This window comes from Pteropus vampyrus, unplaced genomic scaffold (assembly GCF_000151845.1).
Source record: "Pteropus vampyrus isolate Shadow unplaced genomic scaffold, Pvam_2.0 Scaffold82, whole genome shotgun sequence".
Taxonomy (NCBI): Eukaryota; Metazoa; Chordata; class Mammalia; order Chiroptera; family Pteropodidae; genus Pteropus; species Pteropus vampyrus.
The window spans coordinates 9,010,479-9,034,471 of NW_011888863.1; the positions used below are offsets into that span (position 1 = coordinate 9,010,479).

General features: G+C 31.6%; 1 protein-coding gene across 1 annotated transcript in view; it reads left to right on the forward strand.

Annotated features, from left to right (window-relative positions):
- MUC19 (mucin 19, oligomeric) overlaps positions 1-23,993 on the forward strand; it is a gene marked incomplete at its 3' end in the record, with an annotated part of 48,935 nt that overhangs the window by 3,530 nt on the left and 21,412 nt on the right. The window contains exons 4-25 of the mRNA XM_011363183.1: positions 2,312-2,497; positions 2,600-2,722; positions 6,144-6,369; positions 7,108-7,225; positions 7,683-7,743; positions 7,955-8,052; positions 9,902-10,112; positions 10,798-10,920; positions 11,343-11,466; positions 12,874-13,009; positions 14,237-14,329; positions 14,973-15,057; positions 15,230-15,367; positions 16,341-16,490; positions 17,444-17,538; positions 17,965-18,091; positions 19,919-20,165; positions 21,833-21,885; positions 21,981-22,081; positions 22,306-22,457; positions 22,758-22,896; positions 23,920-23,991. Of these exons, the coding sequence (XP_011361485.1) occupies positions 2,312-2,497; positions 2,600-2,722; positions 6,144-6,369; positions 7,108-7,225; positions 7,683-7,743; positions 7,955-8,052; positions 9,902-10,112; positions 10,798-10,920; positions 11,343-11,466; positions 12,874-13,009; positions 14,237-14,329; positions 14,973-15,057; positions 15,230-15,367; positions 16,341-16,490; positions 17,444-17,538; positions 17,965-18,091; positions 19,919-20,165; positions 21,833-21,885; positions 21,981-22,081; positions 22,306-22,457; positions 22,758-22,896; positions 23,920-23,991 (2,858 nt within the window). The remainder of the gene's footprint in view (positions 1-2,311; positions 2,498-2,599; positions 2,723-6,143; positions 6,370-7,107; positions 7,226-7,682; positions 7,744-7,954; positions 8,053-9,901; positions 10,113-10,797; positions 10,921-11,342; positions 11,467-12,873; positions 13,010-14,236; positions 14,330-14,972; positions 15,058-15,229; positions 15,368-16,340; positions 16,491-17,443; positions 17,539-17,964; positions 18,092-19,918; positions 20,166-21,832; positions 21,886-21,980; positions 22,082-22,305; positions 22,458-22,757; positions 22,897-23,919; positions 23,992-23,993) is intronic.

The window sequence follows — 23,993 nt, forward strand, 5'->3', positions numbered from 1 at the left end:
ACTATGTTTGATTCTTAAAGGATCTGCAGAAATCAACAATTTAAACATTTTAATAAAAAGGCAAGTAGACTTAATGCTTTTATGAAGGAGCTTGGACCTGGAAGGGAGATGTTCAATTTCTCTCCCCAGTCGTTTCTACTAACCTTCTGTGGACTTTGGGAAAGTCACTTAAAATCTCTTGTTCCCAAGTTTTGTTATAAGAACAGAAAAATTTGGGTTGCATGTTTCTCTATGACCTTTGCAAGGCCAACATTAAAAGTTCTGTTACTCATATTTGATCTAGTTTTCTTGAAAAATAAATGCCAGGAAAAATAGAGTCACAAAAGTGTGGATAAATAGCAATTTATATTAAAAAATTAAAGTCAATGAAAGAAATGAGGATCACTAAAGTACTAATCTAGATATTTTTGTGTGGAAATTCATGGAAATTAGGTGTGGAAATTAGTGGAAACAGAAAAAACAGCAAGGAATTTGTTGGTAAACCCATGGGCTTTGGCTCTCACGTCAGTGGCTCAGGGATTCAGACTCTACAAAAAAAATACAAATAATATACATCCTTCATTTATTGCTCCTGATAAATTTAATTTTCCATTTGCCTTTTAATTTTGGACATGGTGGTAAAAAGAAAAATGAATTTGGATTTGATCTTTTTAAATTCTGGCTCATATGAAGTTGTAATTAGTGGTCTTGGACAAAAAAGTCTGGTAAAAATGAAATAGGGAACACCAGAAAATCAAATTCTAGTGTTCTATTACTCTTTAAGTTTGTGCATAAAAAGTAAAGACACATAAGCTGTACTTAAATATTCTCCGGTAACAATTGTTTTTTATGTAGCAGATAGCACGGACACTAGAAATGAGTCTGGATTTAGTATCCATACCTCTGGAAATTTGGGATTTGGCTTGGGAACACCTGGTTAAAAGGGGTTAGAAATCAGTAGAGTTTATTGGAGTGAAAAATGAGCAGCAGAGGATCTGCTGGAGATGAATCCATAGGTTTTGGATCAGATGCCCATAGCTTAGGAATTCTGACTCATTTTAAAACATTTAAAATTAAGTAAATTAACTAATTGGTTAAGAATACTTTTCTTTAGCATTTAACAACAAAGTTTAATTAATGAAAGTGATTTTTAAATAACATTTTTATTTTTTCATCAGTTGTAAATGGGTCTTTTGGTTGGGAACTTGGGGCAGGGGAGAACAATGCTGCATTATTTTGGAGCTTTCAGTTTAAGTTTATTTAGTGACAGTGGCATTAGTAATAAAACAGTGCAAGGAAATTGAGTGGGTTGTTTTAGAGGATCTATCTCCAATGATCTACATATTGATATTTCATTGTCATGCATACAAATTTCTGAATCCTAAAATATTTCAATATGCTCTGTGACAATCATTTTATATTCCTTAGGTGATATCAGTTTGAGAAGTGGGGATACATGTTGGTGGTAGCTCTGGAAATTTGAAATCAAATTTAGGGGTTTCTGATCAACAGGGATTTGCAATGACTGAAATTGGGGAGGATAGAATGACTGACAGTGAATCTGTTGAGGCTGGATTCAGAGACTTTAGATCTGTTACCAGTAGTTCAGGTATTCTACCCAGTCTCCATTCCTGAGAAATACAATTTGGTTTCAAATAACAATTATGTTATTTAATAATATTTTAATTTTTAAGTTAGTGGAAGTCCTGGGTCTTTTGATTTTGGACTTGAAGGAAAGACATTTGGAAAAAAATTTGGAATCATGAAGTGTATTAAATAGGCTCTGGTGACACATTTTTAATCTTGTGGTAGAAGTATCAGTGCAAGAAAGGGGCATGAGCATGCTGGCAATAATTTTAGAAATTCAGGGTTTGGTGATTAGGCATTTAGTGAAAAGAAATTTGGAAGCAGGGGATTGATGGAATGGGCAGCTATGTCTGTCAGGCCTGGATCCATGAATCTCAGGTCTAATGCTCATATCTTATGCATTCTACTAACCTGGACTTTTTCAGTGAAATTAAAATGGATTGCAAACTTTCATTTTTTAAAAAAAAATCACATTTTAATTTTTCCATTAGAGGGAAAGACTTGGTTTTCTGACTTTAGAAATGGAGAAACAAAGAGTGAAACTCAATTTTTTTGGAGATTCTGGTTCAAATTTATTTGGTGACAATGGCCACAGTGGTACAGACTTTGATGGAAATGGAGTAGGTGGTTCTGGAGGCTCCAGTTTCAATGTTCTAGGAACTGGTGCTTAATTTTTATGCACAGAAAAATTCTAAATCATGGTATGCGTTGAAAGTAATTCTCCTGATTATCATTTTGTATTCAGCAAGTGGCTCAAGTGCAAGAAATGGGGCTGAATATTTTGATGCTATCTCTGAAGATTTGGGATTGAATTTGGGGTCATCTGATCAACAGGAATTCAGAGTCAGTGAAATTAGTGGGAATGGAAAGAGTAGCAGTGGATCTGCTGGATCTGAACACTTGAGTCCTGGATCTGATATCAGTGACTCAGGCATCCTAACCTGGACTCTATTCCTAAGAAATCCAAATCAATTTCTTCCTTCTTTATTTCTTTTAATCACATTTGATTTAGTTTTTTAAATCACATTTTTAGAAGGAAAAAAAAGGATCTGGCCTTCTGGTTCTGAAAGTGGTGGAAGAAGGAAGGGTAGAGCTGGACCTGATGTTGGTGCTTCTGGACCAAATGAATTTGATGAAGCCGGCCTTAGTAGTACAGGTCCTATGATACTGGAAAGGGTCTTCCTGGATCTGATTCTCATGCTTTGGACATTTGAGATTTATTTCTGATCATTAGAAAGTCAGGATTCTCACATACATGTTAAAATAACTGAAAATCATAAACATTATTAATAATGATATAAAAAACAAGGCAAAATCTTGAAATTATTGAATGTATCTAGATATGATCAGGCAAAAGTCATTTAATATTTGTTGGCAGAAGATATGAAACTAGTTTTGTGGTTGTGAATATATTAATATAGAATTTTTTTTGTTGCCTTTATGAAAAATTGATTTGGTGTTACATAAATTGAAGAGGGGATCAGAGTAGCAGTTGATTCGCTGGCCTTGAGCTTCGTATCCTAGATCTAGTCTTGGTGGCTTAATGGTTCTTTTTGCAGGTCCATTCCTGAGAAGGGTACATAAGTTTCATTCTTTTTGAAAATCTGATCCAATTTGATATTTCTGCTTAATGGAAATGTTAGGTTGAAAAGTCTCAGAATTTGTGGTACACATTATTAAAATTATATTTAATGTGATATGAGAACTATTTTAATGTTGCAAGTAGTGCTGGGAAGTCTTGGGAGCCACTAGACTAAGTGACCACAGAACCGTGAGTAGTAGATTCACTTCTAATGAGTGTTCTGAAAGATATTTAGGTTTCATATTTGTAACTTAAATTTAGGACAAGTACTTTTTTTTTAGTGAAGTCTAATTAGTAATAATATAGTGTAGTGTAATCATGGTTGACATCAGTCAGGGTTGACTATAAATCAGTCTATTCAAAAAAGGCTTAGTCATACAGAAATAATAATTTTATTTTGTGTTGTTCTTATGTTGCAGACATCAGTTTTTAGGTCAACACTTCAATGGAACTGAGAAGTTTGAAATCACTCATTAGTTATTGTCACCGATTTTTTTAAGCATAGTTGGTACAAAGGGTTTAAGAGACATTAAATTTCTGAACCCATATCTGCTGCCATTAGCTCAGGTTTTCAAGAATAGGTTTTGTTCCTGAGAAATGTACTAAGAAGTAGTCACCTCTTATCTTTCTATTGTGGAATGGTTACCAATTTGAAGTTTTTCTGCTATTTAGATGCCAGCTTTCAGTTGCTTTCATTTTTCCAAATCAGGTAGACTTTTATTAACTAATGTTCTTTCTGGTAGTGTCTCTAATGGCAGTAAATATAGTGGCTTCAAAATGGCAGGCTCTGGATCTTTTGACAGAAAACATCTTGAGATGAATATCTCAGTTTATCTAGATTAGTGGTTTTCATGGATGCAGCTTTTAAGAATGCAGAATCCTTTGTTCAGTTGACATCTGAAATGATATCTAGATTCCCCAAATGTAAAACAGTTTAAAGTAAGTTTGGTTGAAATGAGATAAGAGATCTGGAACTCTGTCTATGCAACTCCTACCTCTGTCCCTGAATAAATTTTAAGGCAATTGATCTGGAATAAATTAATTTTGTGTCTGTCCAGTTAGTGGCAAGGCATTTAACATTGTTACTCCAGCAGGTTGTTGACTCGATAATACATATATTTTTCTTTTATAGCTTCACGTGGTTCTAAGTCTGCTAGCATTAGTGTTGCTGAATTTGGATCCATGGTTTATTCATCAAATTATAAAACTTATTTTTCATACTTTACCACAGAAACAGACTAATTATTTTCTATTAAAATAGATGTCACAAGCTCATCTGACTACAGTACCTCTGGATCACTCAATACTCCAGGTAGTTTAATTTATGACTTTCAGTGTTTAAAAAGTTTATATGTATTATGTATATGTATGATGTCTGCATATCATATATATATTTGCTAGTTTGCTAGGTATACATATATATATATCTAGTAAATCAATAATATCTTATTATATATTTCTCATATTAAATTGAGCTTCTAAGTACATCTTTTCTTTGAGTACTAAAGTTTAGATGATACTTGAAACAATTTCATGAATAAGAGAAATTAAATTATATTTTAAGGCAAATTGAATAAAACATAGTGCAACTTCTCCTTTATTATTTTAGATATTTTATTTCTAAAATGACTCTATAAATAGTTAAATCTATTTCTATTCAGCCTGAGTAAAGAAAACCTGTTGTAAAGAGAAGTGGCCTCACGATACACAATAAATGGCATTATGAAAACTATTTTAAAATTCTATCAAAACATTCACTTTTATTACTATTCTTATTTTACCTTGCTTTTAGAGCTTACTCTAAGATTTCTTATACATTTACTTGGTTACATAACAGGGCCAGTGCATTTGAAATAAACAAGGAAACTTTAAGTTTCAAGGTACACAGAATTTTCTTCATATGCAGATAATTGAATTATTAGTATTATATAGTAGACTGGTTTAATAAAATCTACTTTGGGCCTGTTTGGGTAAAGGCCAATAAAAATAGGCTAGCAAAATTTTATTTCTGAAGTTGATAAAACAGTTCTATAAGGGATGCAGCATACGTTTATAATTGTAGATGACCCCAAATTAATAAGCTCTTAATGATTTCTGAACATACTATGACTGATTGTTCCAAGAAAAAATATGGACTTTCAAGATAATCATATATATGACCTTGGCAAATCACAGCTCTCACCAAATCAAATTATATATTCAGAATAAAGAAGCACATTGATGGCTTTCAATACAAACTCCTAAATTCTCACGTGGAAGTACAAATAGCTTGTATATTTGAAATCAACATATGTTTTGAAATTTAAATAATCTATGCATTGTGTTGAATAGGAAAAGAATCCCATATTCCGGAAGCAACTCCGAAATACTCAGAAACAAATACAATTATTGGTAAGTAAAAATTATTCTGACTTCTATCCATATTTTTATGCCCAAGCTAGACAGTACCTAGTGGGGTTACAAAATAATCAAGACTTGAAACCAGTTTTAAAAATTTGCCCATTAATCTGTTTGATCACTGTATATTTGAACGAGAGTATATTTGCACTATTTTTCCTCAAAGATACACACAAACACATACACCACATATACAGAAATATATATATACACTACATAAATATGTACATATTCATATTCATATACCTACAAAAAGCAAAACAATCAGACCACAACTTCCCTTCATATATCCCTCCCTATAGTAGATAATACATTGTAGAGACAATTTCTCTTTCCCAAGGGAAACAAGATATTTTTATTTATGTTTTGTTTTAGCCAGATAGTCAACTTTGGGTCCTCCCAAAGACTCGGGTACTACTTTTAGTATGTTTTTGCAGTATGTGAGAAAGAAAGGTAATCATTTAAGGTGGTAGCTGTGAGAATAGACTCTTTCAGAGATTTTTTTTTGTCTTTGGACATAAACAATTAAAAAAATCAGAACTAGACATTACATTAATTGTTCTGAATAATTATGAATATTCTACTCTAAATCTTGTAGGTGAAGCTTCTACTTGGGGCAAAGGAGCATATAAAGCTTTCAATGGCCGTATCTTTGTCTTTGAGTCTTCATGCGCGTACACTTTCTGCCGTCACTGCGTTGAGTCTGGAGGCGATTTCAATATTGAGATCAAACGAAACGATAGTGATATTGAAAAAATAACAGTTATAATTGACAGTAACGACATCTCTATTACTGGCGATATCATTTTAGTTAATGGAGAAAGGTAAATGCCGGAGTGTTTTGAATAAATGCTATAAAATTATTTGAAGTAAATTGAGCCCCACATCCCACCCCTCCCCAAAAAAGGTTAAATGGGGGACGATATTGTGCTATATTCCTATTTTAATGTATATATTGATATTTTAAATAAATTCTTGAACAGGAGCTTGGTAAATGTATAAGACTTTGATATTTATTTCTATAACAAGGTAGAAAAAAGAGTGGTTCTGTTGTTTGGCTATTTTGAGTATCTAGATTTTGGGCAACATGTGTATTCAACAAAATTATTAACAGAATATTTCAATTTTAATTTGTATGTTTAACACTAAATATGAATTTGAGGTTCTACAATAGATTGAACCTCTTAGGTCATGATTTTCAGAAGTGGCAATTCATATTTGGTGATGGCATATTTGAACACCTTTCAGCATAAGAAAATGATACTCTACTTGTGAATATTTCAAATTATTTCATCATTTTTTTCTTATACCAAACCAATGTTTTTTTGTTGTTGTTCATTTCTCCCAAATCCCAAAGATTTATTCATTGTTCCTTAAAAGTATTTCCAATATTGGAAAAAAACCTGTATCTCTTCTTCTGAAATGATATGTAAAAGAAAAATTTAATATTTACTTGCCAGTATTATATTTGATACTAAATATAGAAATATAAATTATTAGAAAAACATGTTATAATAATATTCTTGTTATATTTATATGTACTTATATTTTATACTTTTCAGTGTACAGATACCATATAACAATAAGTTGATTCACATTAAAAAATATGGAGAATATAATGTCCTGAATAGCCGTAGAGGAATCTTGTCTTTAATGTGGGACAAAAATAACAAACTCTCGGTAAGTCCATCTATAATTTTTTTATAATCCTATGCTTTGTGTTCTTTGCTTTCAATTTTAAAAACAATACATTATAAGGAAAATGAGAGCTACAGTTTATTGAGAAATTTTTATGTACTAGTCTTTATATTAAGCATTATCTTAATATTTAAAACACCCTGAAGTACATACTATTATTAATCTTACTTTAAAGATAATGAAATTCAAGAGGTTCAAGCTAAAGAAAGTTGAATGATCTGCCCAAAGACACATAGTAGGCGGTGGAATCAGGACCTATTCCAAAATCTAGAGCCAAGTCTCTTAAACATGGCCCTGTAGTATATCCTAAATAACCTGTAGTACATCCTAAATAACCAGAATTAAATACAAAGAGGCCCTATCCTTTGGTTTGGTAAATGGGTACTGTCAATATTGTCAATATTTTATAAATTTATATGCATTTAAATTTCTTTTAAAGCTCACTCTTCATAAGCAATATCCAACTTGTGGTCTTTGTGGTAATTTCAACAACACTCCAGGTAAGATTTTAATGTATTATATACAAGATTGCTTCACACCCAAAAATTATAAAATAATTGCTCATATTTGGATAAATCTAACAATAAACAATTTACATTTATCTAAAGAATGAGAAATTATTAAAATAAGAAATATATATTTATGTCATCGAGTTCCTATTTAGTGTATACGTAATAAATATTTTGAATCAAACATTGCTTTCTTTTTAAGGAGAAGATATCAATGAACATATTACCAGTAGTAAAATTCCTGATGATTGTCCCAACACTGTTAGTAAAAGCTATGAAACTTGTTCAGATGGAGTACAGGTGAGAAATTGATGTTTCACCTAGTAGCTAATTTTCCCAATATTGTCCTTTGTTTCAATTTAGATAGCCAGCATTCTTTCTAAGCATGCATACTTTATTCTTAGAATTCTGCAACTGTCTCATCTCCAATATTCCTTAGTCTGTTTCTCAATTTTAGTCCAGCTAAAGTAATGTTTTTCCTAAAAAACTATGATATTGGCTATATATTAGTGTGGCAGTTCCAATTTACTTTGCATAGTGTTTTAGTTTGTCTGTAAACAGATGTGCTTCACCACACCATTATTATCTCTCGATGGGTACTAACTTCACTCTTACAGTTCAGAAATCCATGTGCTATGTCCCTAACAACTACTTTCTGATCTTACTCCTTTAACTTTTGCCCTGGATAGTCAGTCTGAATTGTCACCCTCGGGTCCTTTACCTTCTTTTTAAAAAAGTTACATATAATCTTTTTGACTCCAACACTTAAAAATAGTCATCATTTACTCTAAATTTTTTGTCCTGTGTAATTCTGTTATGTTGAATTTGATAGATTCGTTTGATAACTGAATTAATATTCACATATTCTTATCTCATTCTAGAACAAAATTTTCAAGGTCAAGATTTGTATAGATAGAAGAGACTTGTTTTATTGTCAATAGGTGTTATATTTATAACCACCTTATCATCTTTTAGTAAAGCAAACTAAGCCATGTCATTATATAAGATTATCATCTACTATCTTCCTTGTGAAACTTTCCTTGATCTTTGTAGTTAGAATTGCTTTCTCTTTCCTCTGCTACCCTTTACTACTCATTGGTACTTATGATAAGATACCATCTATAATAAGTTCCCATGTTCTTCTCCCGGTTTTTTTTTTTTATAAGATTATGAGTTCTATAATGATGTTTTATTTGTTGTGGTAGTTGCATACCCTGTGAGAACTTACTCCTTGTTGCTTTAAAATGTTAGTTGAATGAATACATAAATTTATGTTAAAGTCAATACATATTTAATATGGACCTATTATGTATAAGATATTATATTAAGCCCAGAGAATACAAAGTTATACTTCTTACTCTTAAGGTACTTATAATCTAGTGAGAAAGATGCACAAAGAATAACAAATTAAAAAACAATCTTTGAAGATTTTATTTCACTTTATTTTATATTTCACTTGGACATTATCAGCTGTATTAGGTCCTAATTGGTGCACATTGTGCATTTGTTTAGAAGTAGCTTTTATGTTTCCTGAAAACAAACATGGTTAAAATAGAAAACAGCTATGTGGTGGTTAAAATACATTGAAATATGAACTTTTCAGTGTTCAGTAATATATTTCTTTACTTCCTTAACCAAATGAGAACAAATATATTGTTTCCAAAGTAAACTCACATGGCTGCCACCAAGAAAGCACAGAGTCACTGTGTTTTACTGTAATTTGTTGGCTAGTCAAATGTAAGCAGACTAACGGTTACAGGGCCGTAGCCCTTCTGCCTACTGTGGTATCAATCATTTACCATCCAATCTCTGATACCATCCAATCTCTCCTATTCTCATTCCTTTCACCTTCTCAAATTCTAAAGTTTATGTCACTTTTAGAAAAATTTTGGATAAGTTTAGGTACAATTCTAAAGTCATTATTTAGCAATCCAAAATGTCAGAGGTAAAGAATTCTTTTAGGAGTAGCTGTACCAACTATAATACTTTAAAACCCTCCATTTCAACCAGTATCCAACAACTCTCCCTGTCAAAGCTATAGAATATTATACAAAAAAAAAAAAAACCTTCCGAATTTATCTTTTCCTGAATATTCATTTGATCATCCATTCTCTTATGTTTTAATAAAACCTCATGCTTTATTTTGTAGTACTGTAACAAAATTATTGGAACCTACTTTGAGAAATGTGGAAAAGTAACCACTTTGTCCAATGACTACAAAACGGTCTGCATTGATGAGTACTGCCAAAATAGTGATAAAAATTCTACATGTGACACTTATTCAGAATTGTCCCGCCTCTGTGCCGCAGATGGTCCTGGCACCTATGAATCCTGGCGAGATGATTCTGATGTGGTTTGTGGTAAGTTTTTCCTTTTATTGTAGATTCCAAATCAAGAAGTTTATATAGCACTTTACAGTTGAGCTACATTTCAAAATAATATTCTCAGATGACTGTAAGTCCTGGAGAGCGTCTTAGAGATTATAGAGTCTTGTCTCTCACTTATGAAGATACCGAAGCCCATTTGGTGAAGTGACTTGCCACAGATGCAATACTTTGTGTTAAGACAGTAATTAGGAACTTTATAGTCTTTACAGTCAGTAGAATTCATTGGGGAAAAAATGAGTAATTGTAAAATTTTATAAAAACTTCAAAAAACTAGAAAAATTATCAAAAGTATATTGATTAGTACTCTTTTTCTTTCAAAAAGATTTTAAAAACATAAATATGAGCTTCATACAAATATAAATATGCTTTCCACTTATGATTAGCTCAATCCTTGTAGTTAAAAGACAACTAGGATATCAATTTCAAAGTAAGATGAAATGATATTAAGTATAATATACATTTCCTCCATATTAAATATTGTATCATTAAATAATGCATGGTAGGTTGGCGTAATTTAGTTGTACTATCTTTAAACACTTATATCTTGAAAATTAGACTCAAAGAATTCCATTTGAAGAGTTCCCCATTAGAATATTATGTATTTATCACATTTATTTCCCTCTAATTTCCATGCATACATGTTTTTATATTTCTCCAGAAAAACCCAAATGCCCAGAAAAACATATCTACAAAGAATGTGGTCTCTCAAATCCTGCAACTTGTTCTAATGTGGCTCCTTTTCAAGACAGTGAATGTGTTAGTGGTTGCACCTGCCCAGAAGGTAATAATATTTATACTAAAACAACTGAAAATGAAGTGGCTCAAGTATAGGGGGGTTTTATCTCTAACAAGATATTTAATGAATCCACCTATTCACAATTCATCTTTCTAGCAAACTGTAAAGGAGGAGTAGAGAGACCTTTAGAATTAACATGTATTTCTGTCCCTATAGCACCTGAGTGCCTTGGTACTCTACAGAACATCCTCTAGTCCCATACTGGGCTCAGGAGGACTATTCTGTGGCTCAGAAAATTATATGCTTGCCAGTTCTCAAACTAGGAGTAATTGCTTAAATAGATATTACCTTTTTAAGTTCATGTCTGCACTAGAAATAACTAGACCAAGAGTGATTTCACAATATCCTGCTTGGAAATTTGTTGACATTTATATAGTTTTGAGATTAATCTTATAAATGATTTCTAGGTTATCTATTGGATGATATTGGAGAGAAAGGGAGATGTGTATTAAAGGCTGAATGTCCCTGTGAATCTAATGGGCAAGTCTATCAGTCAGGAGAAGTCCGAGAAGGTCCTTGTGGTTCTCAGTGGTATGTATGCTTTTTTGTCCACATTTTCTTGATAATAAAAAAAATACTAATCTTGTCATCTAATTTGAAATAATTCCTAAATCCACCCTTAAACTAAACTTTTCAGAACCAAAAATATCAGCTTCATTGGATTTTCTGTATTGATATTTTGTCTTTCATTTTTTGAGAAATGTTTAATGCGTTTTTATGTAAAATATGTGAGCTTGCTGTGTATCTTTAAAAAAACATGTTTTTCACTAACAAATACCGTTTTGAATAGTAAACCAATTTGTGATTGCAAATATAGAGTGAAGAATAATACAAGAATATGGTTACAATAATGACACAATAATTATGCTAATTGTGTATTTCATAAAATGAGCAATCAGAAACAACCCAACACTTCCAAATAACTCACATATGAGATTTTCTTGGTGAAGATTTATTAATCTAGAGGGGATTTTAATGTGCCAAAAATTAGTACAGATTATTTCTATTTTAATTAAATAGTTTGATTCTTTGAGTCAGCAACAATACACTGATGAGAGATTTCACCATTCCTCAATTTATTTGACTTTTCTCTGAAACTCTATCTTTCTGCAGGACTCCAAAGGACTTTTCTAAAAATATATGGTGTTCTTCTAGGGAAATAATCTGAGTCAATGAAAACCAGTCTATTACTTATACTGTAATATTTTTTCTATAAATAGAAAATATTTTGTTAGTGTGGCAATAATATATTAATAATAATGATAACACTAGCTATACTTTTTTGAATGCCTATATAGTTCTGTCCAAGAGAAATATGAGTCATAAATATGACCTACATAGATAATTTAACATCTTTTAGTTAACACTTTTAAAAAGAAAAAAGAAAATAGAATTAATTTTAACTTTGTATTTTGTATAACCAAAATATTATTATTTCAACATGAAATTAGTATACAAAGCTAAGGAAAGATTTTACAATTTTTTTTTCACATTTAATGTTCAAATACTGTGTGTATTTTACATTTACGACCAATCTCAATCTGGACTAGCTACATTTCAAATAATCAATAGCTATATAACTCTTCACTGTATTGGAAAGTGCAAGTCTACAATGTGGTGTGGTATTTTAATACTATTAGTGAAATGTGTTCCATTTAAACAAATCCCTCAATCCAGTTTACAAGTTTCTATGTGTTTAATGCAGATAGAAATTATTATTTTAGTCAATGGAATTCAAGTCTTTTAAAATACCAAGATACCGCTGTTAATGAGACATTTTATCCGAGCTGAGATGTTGGGCAAAGAATAAATAGGGTCTAATAAAATTTAAATAATGTCTTAGCTCAAGATATGATTTTTTTTTATCTTGTGATATTTATTCTTACCACTGAGAAAACACGATTGGTAACCTTTAATATAAACATTTTATTTTAACAGCACATGCCAGGAAGCAAAGTGGTCTTGCACTGAAGCATTATGTCCTGGGAGGTGTAAGGTGGAAGGAAGTACAATTACCACTTTTGACGGTGAAAAATATAACCATCCTGGAAACTGTTACTTTTTGGCCATCCATGTATGTAATAGCCTGGAATACTTGAGAAAACTAATACAGGCACCAAGCTATTTTTTAACCAATTTAAAACACAATCTTCACCTTAAATTACTATTTAAAAAAATAAATAACAAACAGCTTTTCAATTACTGGTTATATATTTCGGTATCTGTTTTGTCACATATTTACATTGACAATCAGAATTACCTGTGCTCCTTAGAAATTCTTGCTTAAAAAAAAAAAACAAAGTCCTTTTTATCACTAAGTTTTCTAAACACACTGGAAAATTATTTGTTCTTCTACCTTTCTTTGCATGTGTTTACTAGTGTCTCAAATGAAACTATCTTTTACATTCCATAAAGCATCTCCCTCTTTCATCATTATTCCTTTACAATTATTTTTGGTTTATATGATATAATATTATTAGTATGTCCTTATATTTAGACCCTTTTCAGTATTAAAATTTAAGTCATTTGAATTTCTGTTAAAGGGGGATTCCATTGTAGCCGTACCTTTAGTGAGCATGAGAATAGTAATTTTATTTAATCTTCCTGGAAAGAAACAAAGATGAGCAGAACCTGACTCTTGAAGTGAGAGACGTAGGTCAATATCTGATAATCTGATAAATGTTCCTGCTGCTATGAAAAGTCAATTCTCCAGATCTTTTTTCCTTCTTTTTATGCTCCTCATGTAATCCATAAGGATAGGGGATGGACAAGGTGAGAGGGGAAATATGCCAAAATATATGGAACAGTTGCTTCTTATAGTTTAGATGTTCCTAGATCTTAAAATAAGAACTGGGAAAGTCAGCATTTGACATGACTTATATTATGGTTTTACAAATTAAATACCTCTCATATTAGATTTAAACAGACATTGTTGATTATCCAGAGAATAAACAAGCTATATTGCTTCTAATTTCTATTATTCTCTACAATGCAGCAAAATTCTCTTAAAGAAGAAGATAAAAAGTAAAGATAAAGAAAAAAATAATGTCTTCGAAAAACCGCCAATCATAGGCTATGTAGATATAGCTGATAGAAGATACTCAGACCGTCTGTAAAGCTCTTGGCCAATCCTAGACTGAATTATGGACTGAACTAGGTTTTTATTTTCAGAGCAGACTCATTGAATATAGAATTGTGCATATTTAAAATACAAACATGCATTGTGAATGAATCACATAGTAATAACATATAATTAATGATATTTTAACAAACATCTAAATGAAATGCATTTTTTTAACAGGATAAGGATTGGTCTGTTACTGTTGAGCTTCGTCCATGTCCAAGTGGTCAGTCAGGAACATGCTTAAATAGTGTCACACTCCTCTTGAATTCGGTAAGTCATCAGCTTTCTAACGTTTATTCAGAGCACAATCAAATTAGTTACTTTACAAATTCAGAGTTTTTTGAGGTTGAAGAAGAAACGCTTTACTATGTAAATTAAAAGCACAAATAAGATTGTATGGACCTTATTGATAGACTCTGGAAGAGCTGGATAGTTCTAAAGATCCTTAAATATATCAAAATTACCACAGATAATTGCAGATCAACCTCATATGCTTATCAAATTATTAAACTCTGCACCATTTAAGAAGATGACTACATTTATTTAGAATTTCATGTATTGGGAACCAACATTAGAAATAAAAAGACATAAATGAGGATGGAGAACAAGTAGCCTCGCCTTGGGCACTTACAAGCTGAGTGGCCTTTAGAAACCCAAGTGACCTTCTACAGTTTCAGTTTCCTCATCTACAAATTGAGGATGAAAGGTCCTTTACAATCTTTCTCAAAGAGTTAGTATAAGAAACAATAAAGCTAAGTATGAGAAATGCTTTAAAATATTCTAAATTTTAGAAATTTATAAATTAATCCAATAAAATTAAAAGTTATGGCACAGAATTTTAGGTTCATATATTACATTAAAATGTATTAATTTTGTAAGTTAATATGAACTAACAATGTATTTTTAACTTAAGTCTGTTTCAGTTGACAAATATATATTCAATAGAGATGGAACAGTCATAAATGACAAGATTAGAAATCAAGGTTATTACTATTCGGGTAAGTTTAATAATATCATTTAATAATACATGTAAGAGGCATTCATTTGTTCAGTTTTTAAGGATGTTAAATGTTTCTATTCTTAACAGACATTTAAGAATAAAAACATTTTTAAGAAATTAAAAAATTTAATGTTAATTATTGCTATTAATGTTAATAATTATTTTAACAGACAAAATACAGATATTCAAGGCATCTTCCTCATATTTTCAAGTAGAAACACACTTTCATGTAAAAATGCAAATACAAATTGTTCCTGTGATGCAATTATATATTTCCATGCCACCCAACCAATTCACGGACACTGTAGGTAAGTGCTCTGCATGTGTTTTTTATTTCCCAGACTCTAATGTGACCATCATTTATTGTAATTTCCAATTGTCTCTCAATGACATTAAATCATAAAGCATTTTTACTTAACCTTTCTTTTTATATTGTAAAATTATTCCAGTTTGCTTCTTATAATAAAGATAGCTTATTCGTTACAAAATCTATTCTCAAATGGTTCTCAACAATTTAAATATTTTAAGGTTTTTAAATTAAGACTTTTATTAAGTAAGACTTGATAGTATATGTTATATATTACTTTGCTAACATATTGCTAAGATTTTGATCTGTAGAAAAATAAAGGAAAATATTATAAATAAAAATCTTTCAAAAATGTTCAAATATAAGCTACATTATAACTTATCTATCAATAGATCACAGTCATATCTTTCACTGAGGTTTTTTGTATTATAGAAATCAGCTCTTACTGTCATTGATGTCAAGAAAAACAAACAAAACAATTATGGCAAATACCACAGTTACTAATTTAAAACATTTTAGGCTTTTGTAGTTACTTTTACCTGAGAAGGCAACTTATTTACATAAAAGAAAAAGAACTCATGGGTCAGAAGGGTCCAGATAAAAAAGATACATGGCCCTTAACATGATTTGAGTCTCCACACTGGAACTGTAAAAACGTGCAGTCATAAACTTTCTACTTGTAAGCATGCTTCCTTCAACTTTCTCAGAGAAGGTTAAGTTACAACAACAAACAGGAAAAAATATAATATTCATGGCAAATGTGATTTTGGTGCTCTTGGAATTTGATTAAAGCAGGATATTAATCTCAAGTGTCATTAAAATTTACTTATATCTATAAAGACTAATCAAAGCATCCTCTTAGGTAGCTTCTACAGTTTTGATACGAACAAAAAATTGAATATGAAGTGAAGATATGAATCCAAATACTTGAGTAGGTAAGGAGATGTTAAGCTTTCTTCTGTGCCCTTATATAGGACTCTGTGGTTCCTACAACAATAGAGTAGAGGATGATTTCATGTCAAGTCAGAATATATTGGAGAAGACGTCTCAGACGTTTGCCGATTCTTGGGAAATGATGTCCTGTCCTAAGGGAAACCCCGCTTCATGCATCAGTATAGAAAAAGGTAATGTTAACTGAATGCCAAACTCTAAAATTAAATACTAGCCACCAGGAATTATGTATTTATTCTGGTAATAATAATAATAATAATAATAATAATAATATGATCATATAACTAGTTTTAACTAGAGTTTTAACTAGTGTTTGCTGTGCCATCCCAGTTTTCGAAGAAACAGCTGAGAAACAGTCTGGTTAGCTGAGGATATTCCTCAGCTAACCAGACTGTTTTCTTGGGAGAAAACACATCTTTTCTTGGGAGATAGTAGTCATCTCAGTTGTCATTTTCTAGAGCCACTCTTTCCTTCCTTATACAGTTTTTTTCTGTAGTTATAAAACAACATGGTTAGAGGAGATTTTACAGATTATTTGGTTTGTTATTCTTTCTATTAATTTAGTCATGGAACTAATCATTGATTGAAATAGTGAGACTCACTCAAACTGCTGAGCCGCTTAACAATAGACCTATAGCTAGATCTAGGTCTCCCAACCACTGTTATAAATGTATATTAATTATACCAAACCCTGAATCTAGATTTTATTAAGAAAACTGTACACTGGGTGACAGGGGTGAAGTAATGGTGTCGTGGTGGATTCATTTACAACTTGTCATAACTTAGACGTAAATGTATATTTTAAATTAAAAGGCACCTAAATAAATGACCTGGTTCCCTTTATTTCACTTATATATATAAACTGCATTTCAGAAAAAAAAAATTAACTAATTTAATACAAAAATCTAAAGCTACTAAAAACTTTTCCTTTTAGTTTAAGGTGTTTCTGATTGCATCATGCTATTTTTATATATACCGACAACAAATTCACTTTATTATAGCAAAACACTTTAAAAACATAATGGTTTTAATAAAGATAAAACTCTGTTAAAATTAACACTTTTTCTTTCAATTAAAAAATTATGACATTATTGATACAAGTTTTGAGTGCATTACTTTTTTACAGAAATGTTTGCTGAAAAGAACTGTGGAATTCTTCTTGACTCAAGTGGGCCTTTTGCTTCCTGCCACCCAGTTGTGAACCCTAAACCATATCTTGAGGTTTGTGAGCATCTAACTTTAACAGCCTTTTTGGGGAAATACTTTGATAAATATCAAAATAAGCATGTAGATATCAAAATTTTTCAAATAGCCATTGTCAGTAGATTCAGTTGTTTAAATTTAACATTGGATTCCACTAATTTATTCAATTGTTAGGTATACTAATTTTAATTTAAAAAATGGTATGAAAAATAAAGCCAAATGAGAAAAATCTTGAATGATTTTCTTTCTGTTTCTTTTCTGAGTTTTTCGAAAACTCAGCTAATAACGGATTTGCTCTTTTGCATATTTTTGAAAAAAAATTTCCAAAAATTTCAAAGACAAATTTTTTCAGGGAAGAGGAGTGATTATGAACTGAAATAACCACTTTTACCTGTTCTTCCTCTTATTTTCATAATGTCATAAAATTTGTTTCTTATTTTAAAGGAATGCCAAAAATATACTTGTACTTGTGAAAACAGTCAAGATTGCCTGTGTACAGTTTTAGGCAACTATGTGAAAGCATGTGCTGAGAAGGAAACATACATAGTGGGATGGAGAACTGGACGATGTGGTAAGCAAGATAGAGGCTTTAGATAACTCTCCTTCCTTCTCAATTTTGGTATAGTTGTGTGTAGTTTAGGCACATATATTTACACATTTGTACTTGGTCTTTCAAAGATGATTTTCTGTTTCTGATGCAGAGAACAGATTTGTGATGGCCAGAGGTGAGAGTGTAGGTTTGGAAGAAATAGGCAAAGGAGATCAAAAGTTTTAAAAAAATGTATCTCTTAATACTGGGAAGGAGAAGGTGAGCTTCAGGCACCAGAGTAGCATTTTGGAAACCAATGTAACATTAAGCAGCAGGAACTATAAAAATTTTTATACACTCTGACTCTACATGTACACTATGGGGATTTATTCTAAGGAAAATAATAATAATTTAAAAATACTAATAATGAACATTTCTGTCCCTGAATTATATAGATTATTTAATATCCATGTCCCCTTCTTTTTGTAAAAAAATTCTAATATTCCTTTGGGAATCTACCCCAGCTACCCCATCTTCATTAGAATAAATCTTATTGGAACTATCAGTCAAAATATCCACCCTCCTGAAGGACAAGGGATTAGCATATGATTTAAATAAGGCCACTCAGTGACATCTCCCCTCAAATATATATATATTTGAACAATCCTAGCATTTTTACTTTTTGATTTATTTCTTTTATCTCTATTTAAGTCATGTTTAAACAAGAACAGAATATATATGTATTTATATATAAATATATGTCCGTTCAATTAGTGTATGCTGAAATTTAAATAATATTCTCATTCCTACTGCATTTTAAGTGATAGTCAAATATCATAACTTATTTATTAATAAAGACAAATTAGTAAATTAGAGGATCGACTATCATATTTGTAAAACCCTGCTTAGTTTTAAAATACTTATTGCACTATTTGAATGCAACTTTGGAAAGTATTTGATTTACAAAAAGGAAATAAAGAAATACTTTGTAGAAACACATCTCTTGTAGATCATACTTAATATCTCATAGCTTGCATCTAACCAATCAATAAAGCTGTCAGGTTTTCCTCACAAATTTCTCTGAAATCCATTCACATCTCACCATCTTTACTGTCATCAAGCTAGTTCAAGAAACCAACATTTTTTCTCCTGAGTGATTGTAGTAGCCTCCTTCAGTATCCACTCTCGGTTCCTTCTAATCCATTTTTTTTTGTTTTTTTACGGAGAAATCAGTATAAACTTTAAAGTAAAACCAAGTAAAAGTAACCTGATCGTGTGATACTCCAGTCTAAAACAAGTCAATGGCTTCTCACTGCTCTAAGGCTAAAGACAAAACTGCCTAAGAGGGCCCTGCAAGTTCTAACTTCTGATTCTGTGTCTGGGCTTATAGCTTCTATTCTGTTATTTGCTCTTTAAAAGAATTTCCCTCTCTTCTAACTTAGGCTGTTCCCCAGACTTAGAATTACCTTTCTCTGGGCTGCCTTCATGCTGTCCATCTACCCCTCTTCTTCACTAAATAAAAGTTTCTAGTTATACATACTAAGAACTTCCCATCTTGCTCTTTTGTAGCATGTTACATGATCATCCTTCCTCCAGGAATAAAGCCACTTGAGAGCAACATATGGCCAATCTGTTTGTGGGCTTTATCCCTAGCAGAATGTATAAACATATGATACGGACTCAATATTGACTGAAAAAAAAATGAAATTAAAAAAAAAAACAGTGAATAACAAGTACTTTTTTCTTGATTATTTATGATCTCAATTATGAATAATTTACTATCATATCTATAAATATCAAGTTGAAGTAAAATTGCCATTTTTTTCTGGATATCTACATATTTACTATATTTTGTCCCTATACCAACAGATCAGACTTGTCCAAGTGGCCTAGTTTTCAAGTACAATGTGAAAGCCTGCAATAGTTCTTGTCGCTCGTTGTCAGAGAGAGATAGGAGCTGTGATGTGGAAGATGTTCCAGTTGATGGATGCACTTGCCCTGATGAGATGTACCAGAATAATGAAGGAAATTGTGTTCTAAAATCTCAGTGTGACTGCTACATAAATGACGAGGTCATAAAACCAGGCAACCTCATCGATATTGAGAATAATAAATGGTATGGAGATTACGTATATATTTGTTATGACTTTGAAATCCAGGGACTGTCCTTTTCAGAGAAATAGTCTTTTGGTAGTATGAAGTCTTCTTTAAACCTGACATATTTTTATTTTGTATTTCTTAGTAAGGTTAGTTATTATCCCTTTTAACTTGGAGTGTTCACTGAAGCATCATGACTATATGATTTATCTTATTCTTACTTGGTTTTAAATACTAATAGAAGAATATTCTAGCAGCTCCTATAAGCAAACAGTGCAAAACAATTTCACATTCAGACAATACTTTCTAGTTGTCTGTTAGCATTTATCGTTCAACAAACACATATTAAATAAATATCTACTGTGTGCTAGGCCTTGCTGAGTACTGGAGTTACAAAGATGAGTGAACACTGTAATGGACTCACAGAGTAAGTAAGGTACTAGTTACAAGAAGTTTTTATACTTGTATATTATAATATGGTAACAGAAATGACCTGTCGCTACCTGAGAAGATAAGGAAAACTTCTCAGAGGAGACCAACCCTTGAGTTTCTTAAGAATGAATCTTTTTCCAGACCAAATTGATCAAAGAACGATGTCCAGTAGAGTAAACTGAATGCACAAATGTAGGAAATGCTTGAAAAGTGTTGCACATGTAGGTTCTTGCATAGGATTGGGTTAGAAAATTAGACAGTGGCCAAGCCATGTCTAATTTCAACTTAGTTCCTGAGCAGTAAGAGTTGAAGAATTGTGACTTTGTAATGGCTAAGGAGATGTGGTTTCTGCAAAATAATTTATGGGGCAAAGTAATTTAGGCATATGTCTAATTCCATAGACAGGCATAGCAATTCTTAACAATGTAAGTGACGTAGCCATTCCAAAATGCTTTGGATGCACCTTCTCTATTTTCTTTAGTTCTATGAAGCAATCATTTAGCAATGAATGATATTTCTTGGCCATTTAGAAGGAAAGCATAGGTAACAACTCTTTTTAGTCAAAGCCCATAAAACATTTAGTTGGAGTTTGATAATGATACTTTCTCTGTAGCTGCTAGAGAATCAACACCTCCAAATGACAATTCCTTTCAGCATCACCCTACTTAGACCCCCATGAGCTGTTACTAGCACTACTAAAATAGCTAATGAGGTTGTTCTTTGCCCTGTATCTCTCTGCCTCTGTCCATGTTTCCTGCACTTCTACTAGACTGTCTAACCTGAAACACTATTTAGCTTGTGCCGCTTAGCTGCTCAGAAACTTTAATGGTGACAGTTGCCTGAAGAATTGAAAAAAAGTGATTTAAAACCATCCAAATTCTGGCTCCAACTTACTTTTACCACTTCTCCCTATCGTGCATCCTACCTTCTAATCAAACAAGTTATTTGAACATACCTTGTTCTCCTGCATCATAACTTTCATCTTATCAACAATATCTGTTGAATCTTACTCATGTTTTCCATGAAGTTTTCTTTGATGTCCATACAACCTTGTTTGTACATTTCTATAATACATACGAGGTTATATCTTATAATTTGATACATTTGCATCTTCCAGGGGACTCTGTCTCATTCATTTAACTGTTTGTGATAAAACAGGTGGTTTATGAATGAGGGATTAATTTGCTGTAACTGCGTATTAAAATGTTATTATTGACATTTGATGTTTAAATGTATTGTTTTATTTTTTTCCAGTGCCTGTAGGGATGGAATTCTTCTTTGCCAGACTCCCATTGATTTAACCCTACGTAAGTGCTGAAATCATCATGCAAGCTTAAGATATCTACTTTGGTTAAAATTAACAGATCAAGGGGCCCTTAACAAAATTTTCTTTATCCTGCAGAGATTTGTTCTGGAGGGGGTGAATATGTTGACTGCAGTGATCCTGAGGCACAGAAAAGAGTTGACAGTACATGTAACACCCGGAACATACCTAATTTTGCTGTATGTAACATGAAATTAGAGTTCAACTTTTTAAGGGGATAGAAGAAAACGAAAATGTCAATGAAAAATAATTAGAAGATTATATTATTTATCGTGTGTTATTTTGACTTGTCAAATGTTGACTCAATGCATACTTGGTATATTTATGTATTGTCAATTAATACGGATAATATGATGTGTTTGGAACAGTGCCTCATGGTGTATACTTTATATTATTTCTGTAGGAGAACTTGCCTTGCAAACGTGGGTGCTACTGTCCAGTAGGAATGGTTCGAAATTCTAAAGGGAACTGTGTCTTTCCTGATGACTGCCCATGTTCTTTTGGTGGACAAGAGTACGACCAAGGAAATGTCACCTCAGTTGGCTGCAACGAATGGTATACGATAAAGGATTACTACTTTATTTGTCTTGGATATTAGAAAGTGTACACTTTGCTGTTATTTTTGTGGGAAAGAAGAAGTCATTCTTCAGGAAATTTGAAAATGTAGTTAGAAAAATGCTATTTCTTTAAGTAGAAACTTTATATGGCATTATATATGATAAACAATTAAAATGAATACAACTGCAGAATTTGCATCAGTATGAAACATTGTTTTGTGTTTCTTTTCAAAAACAGTATGAGCATATAAATCTCAGAAAAACATAATTACCACACTCTATCATTGCTTTCTTTTAGTACTTGCATAAAAGGATCTTGGAACTGTACACAAAATGAATGTCAGACTACCTGCCACATCTATGGGGAAGGTCACGTTCAAACTTTTGATAGAAAAAGTTACAGCTTTGATGGTCTCTGCCAGTATTCATTTGTTGAGGTAATTAATTACGAGTGTATTTTATTACAATTTGTCTAATTTCTTACATATTATTTATTGTAGGTGAGCTTTTGAGAACTTTATTCTCAAAATTTGAAATAAAAAAAACCAGTCCCCTTATATGTTTCTCAAAGGCAGTAAAATGTAAAGCGATGTTGACTCTGGAGGCAGTATGCCTAGATTTCAATTCCGGCTCTACCATTTCTCAGATGTGTAATTTTGAACATCTTCCTTAACCTCTCTGTATCTCAGTTTCCTTATTTGTAAAATAGGGATGGAAATAGCTCTCCCTTGAAACCCAGTTAGGGAAATTGGAGCACATACTAAGTGCTTAATAAATGTTAGATAATATTATTATTTTAAGAACAGCACTATCAGAAACAATGACAGCATTTTATGAATGCTTCTTTGCTGAGCAAATTTATATATTTTATTACATTTAATCATTATAGTACTAAAGGCTGATACTATTATTTCTATGATTCAGAAATTGAGATTCAGAGACGATAAAAAACATAAATTACTAAGTAGACAATGCTATATTCAAAGCTGATCTATCTGACTCTAGAGTTTGTTAGTTACATACAACTAAGCCGCTTCCTCAGCAACACCTAATGGGTGAAATTTGTTTTGCATGTATGCATTAGTTTTGACTGCATATCAAGTTCCATATAAATAACACAGAAAAAAAATCCACCTTTAGCTATTTACAGTGCCCCAAAATAAATCTATGATTACAAACTTACATAATTTAAATACTTATATCTTTATGGTATAATTCTAAACTTGTATAGAAGTAATGGGGAAAAAGGCTGAGTTAAGGCAAGTTAGCTAGTTTGGTCTCGGCCAAGGCAACCTACCCATAAATATAGTTAAACCATTGTCTTTTAGAAATTCCATAATATAGCATATGGTAATTTGTTGAGTTTAAGATGTCACTAAGAAATATTTGTGTGAAACAAATATTGTAATTGAGTTCCATGTCTCTGATATTAGTAAACTTATTATAATTTATTTTTAAAGGATTATTGTGGCAGTGAAAATGGCACATTCCGTATTTTAACTGAAAACATTCCATGCTGTGAAAATGGGCTCAC